Source organism: Eucalyptus grandis, chromosome 9, assembly GCF_016545825.1.
Source record: "Eucalyptus grandis isolate ANBG69807.140 chromosome 9, ASM1654582v1, whole genome shotgun sequence".
NCBI lineage: Eukaryota > Viridiplantae > Streptophyta > Magnoliopsida > Myrtales > Myrtaceae > Eucalyptus > Eucalyptus grandis.
The window spans coordinates 27044838-27047688 of NC_052620.1; the positions used below are offsets into that span (position 1 = coordinate 27044838).

The 2851-nt window shown below is 44.7% G+C and overlaps 1 protein-coding gene across 1 annotated transcript; it reads left to right on the forward strand.

The window, feature by feature from the left end:
* On the forward strand, window positions 1-2851 carry LOC108954012 (probable amidase At4g34880). The gene is given in 6 exon segments (XM_039302498.1): window positions 1-146; window positions 1195-1223; window positions 1226-1433; window positions 1534-1729; window positions 2490-2535; window positions 2538-2851. Coding segments are annotated over 6 exon segments (894 nt in total). The 3' UTR covers window positions 2807-2851.

Sequence of the window (2851 nt, forward strand, 5' to 3'; positions counted from 1 at the left end):
ATGGCGGCGGTGTTGCTGGGAACAGAGACGGACGGCTCAATTTTGTCTCTCTCCAGTTCTAACTCTGTGGTGGAAATCAAACCCACCCTTGGCTTGCCAGGTGGAGGTGGGGTTGTCCCCGTCGCTCCCAAACAAGACAGTATAGGGTAAATCGTCGTGAAAAACTGCGACACTCTTTATATTCACGTAAATTACTCCAAAAATGTGAACCATATATGTTGGATCTATTAGGCCAATGAGCAGGATTGTTGCACGTACCATCAATGTCCTTGATGTCACTATAGGATTCGATCCTCGATGCTAAAATCACGAGAAAGCATCAAAATACATCCCGAGATGGGGCTACAAGCGATCTCTCAAAGTGGACGGGCTCAAAGGCCAGAGAATTGGAATCATTAGGAACCCTTACTTTGACACCCTCTCAGGATCTCTGGTCCCCAAAGCATTTGAGAACCTTTTTAACACCCTGATGTTTTATATTGATATTAATACCCATTAGTTCCTCAAGTTTGGAATGAATTAAATGTTCGGCAGTGGGCTATGGAAGACTCAAGATGTCTATAACTAGTATATAGTTATAAGGTACAATTTCATATTATTTACTATATGATTCAACTGTTCCGTTACGCATTATCGTTAACATCTATTTCTCAAGAATATTCTACATATAATTGTTGCAATGTAAACAAGCTCCAGTTAACTAATGTGGCAATCATATTTTTTTACAAGAATCTTTTGGGAATATTAAAAATCATGCGCTAGTGAGGGCCCCATGACAGGTGCTTATGAAGCATTTGATCTGTCTGTAATAGAAGAGGCGGATTCGACATAATAATGTAAGGAAAGCCTCCTTTGGATCTATTTACCTGATCCTTAACATTACTACATATGAACAGAATCCATACAATTTATCAGAGGATCCTTGTGGGTCAAGTAGCGGGTCGGCCACATCCGTGGCAGCGAATATGGGGGCGGTTTTGCTGGGAACAGAGACGGACAGCTCAATCTTGTGTCCCTCCAGTTCTAACTCGGTGGTGGGCATCAAACCCACCCTTGGCTTGACGAGCCGAGGTGAGGTTATCCCCATCACTCCTAGAGAGGACACTTCGGGTGAGTCGTGGTGAAACACATTGACTTTTTATACTTATGCAAATGACCCCAAACATATTAACCACTGTACGTGGGATCTCTCAGGCCAATGTGCAGGATTGTTGCAGACGCGGTCGATGCCTCGATGTCATTGTAGGATTCGATCCTTATGATGCTAAAGCCACCACAGAAGCATCGAAGTACATTCCCAGAGGAGGCTACAAGCGATTTCTCAAAGCCGACGGGCTCAAAGGCAAGAGACTTGGAATTGTTAACCTTTACTTCGACTTCTACTCAGGAACTCCGGTCGGCAAAGCATTTGAAAGCCATTTTAACACCCTGAGGTAGTAAATAGTGATATTAATGCCCATTAGTTCCTCAAGTTTGGAACGAATTACTTTGACATAAAATGTATGCATATATTTTCGTTCCTTTCTTGGACAGGAAACAAGGTGCAGTATTGGTGGACCATTTGGATATAGCCAACATCAATGAAATCTACCCTAATGCGAGTGGTGAAGAAGTAGCTAGTGCGGCCGAGTTCAAGCTAGCCCTGAATACTTACCTTTGAGATTTGGTCGTCTCGCCAGTCCGATCCCTCGCGGATGTAATTGCCTTCAATAACAAGCACAAGCACGTGGTGAGTTAGAACTATCGCATAGCAATTTATTTCACCATCTTTTAATCGACTCAAAATTATGTAGTCACAAAATGTTCAGGGAACATATAGCAAAATCAAGCAAGAGGGCAGAGATCCTGTGACGGCGCGGTGCGCAGGGAGAAGAGATGGCAGTGCATCCGCGCCTCGGTCCCTGAACATGCATAGAGAGAGGGCATATCTCTTGTCCCATATCGCCTAGGGAGAGAGTCCTGAGCTACCTTATAAGACAATGGGCCTTTTAAATGTATACACGCGTTTTCTTGGAATAGTATAAACTGTCATGAGAAGAACAAAACTGTGAAGACGTCTACATGTACAGTGGAGACTCAGCCTGTGGCTACCCAGGCGGCGGTGCGCGAGAAGGAGGGATGGTCCCAACTGCCAGACGTGCGCAAGGAGGGGCGCGTCTTTTTTCCCACATCGTCTAGGGAGGGAGTTTTGGGCTACCTTATAAGATAATGGGCCATCTAATTGTATACACGCGTTTTTTTGGGATAATATGAGCTGTTCTGAAAAAAACAAAACACTGTGAACTTAGTATCCAAAACAGACAATAAGTGTACAGTGGAGATGAGCTATCCTGAAAAAAAACAAAACACTGAGAACTTAATATCCAAAGCAGATAATAAGTGTACGGTGGAGATCCGGGCTGTTATAGATGAATGTTTTCCAATCATGATCAATTTACCCTACCCTGTTTAACTCTAGGTTTTAGTCACCAAAATGGCTGTTCTTGCAGGAAAAGATCGACCAGTACGGCCAGAACTTGTTCCTCACAGCGCAAGCCACATGGACAGATTAAGCCGAGACGGGTTTGAGAAGCTTATGAGGCAGAACAAGTTGGATGCATTTGTGACTCCTCTTGCGATCGGAGGCTTCCCAGGAATAAGCGTGCCTGCTGGGTACGACGAGAAAGGAGTGCCCTTCGGGATTTGCTTCGGAGGCTTGAGAGGCTTTGAGCCTGCCCTCATTGAAATCGCTTACGGGTTCGAACAAGCCACCAAGATCAGGAGGCCTCCTTCGTTCATGCAGCGACCGCGAAGATTTTTCAGTTAATATACCTGTATCTCGGTCCGGAGTATTGCGTGAGTGGTGCTTCTC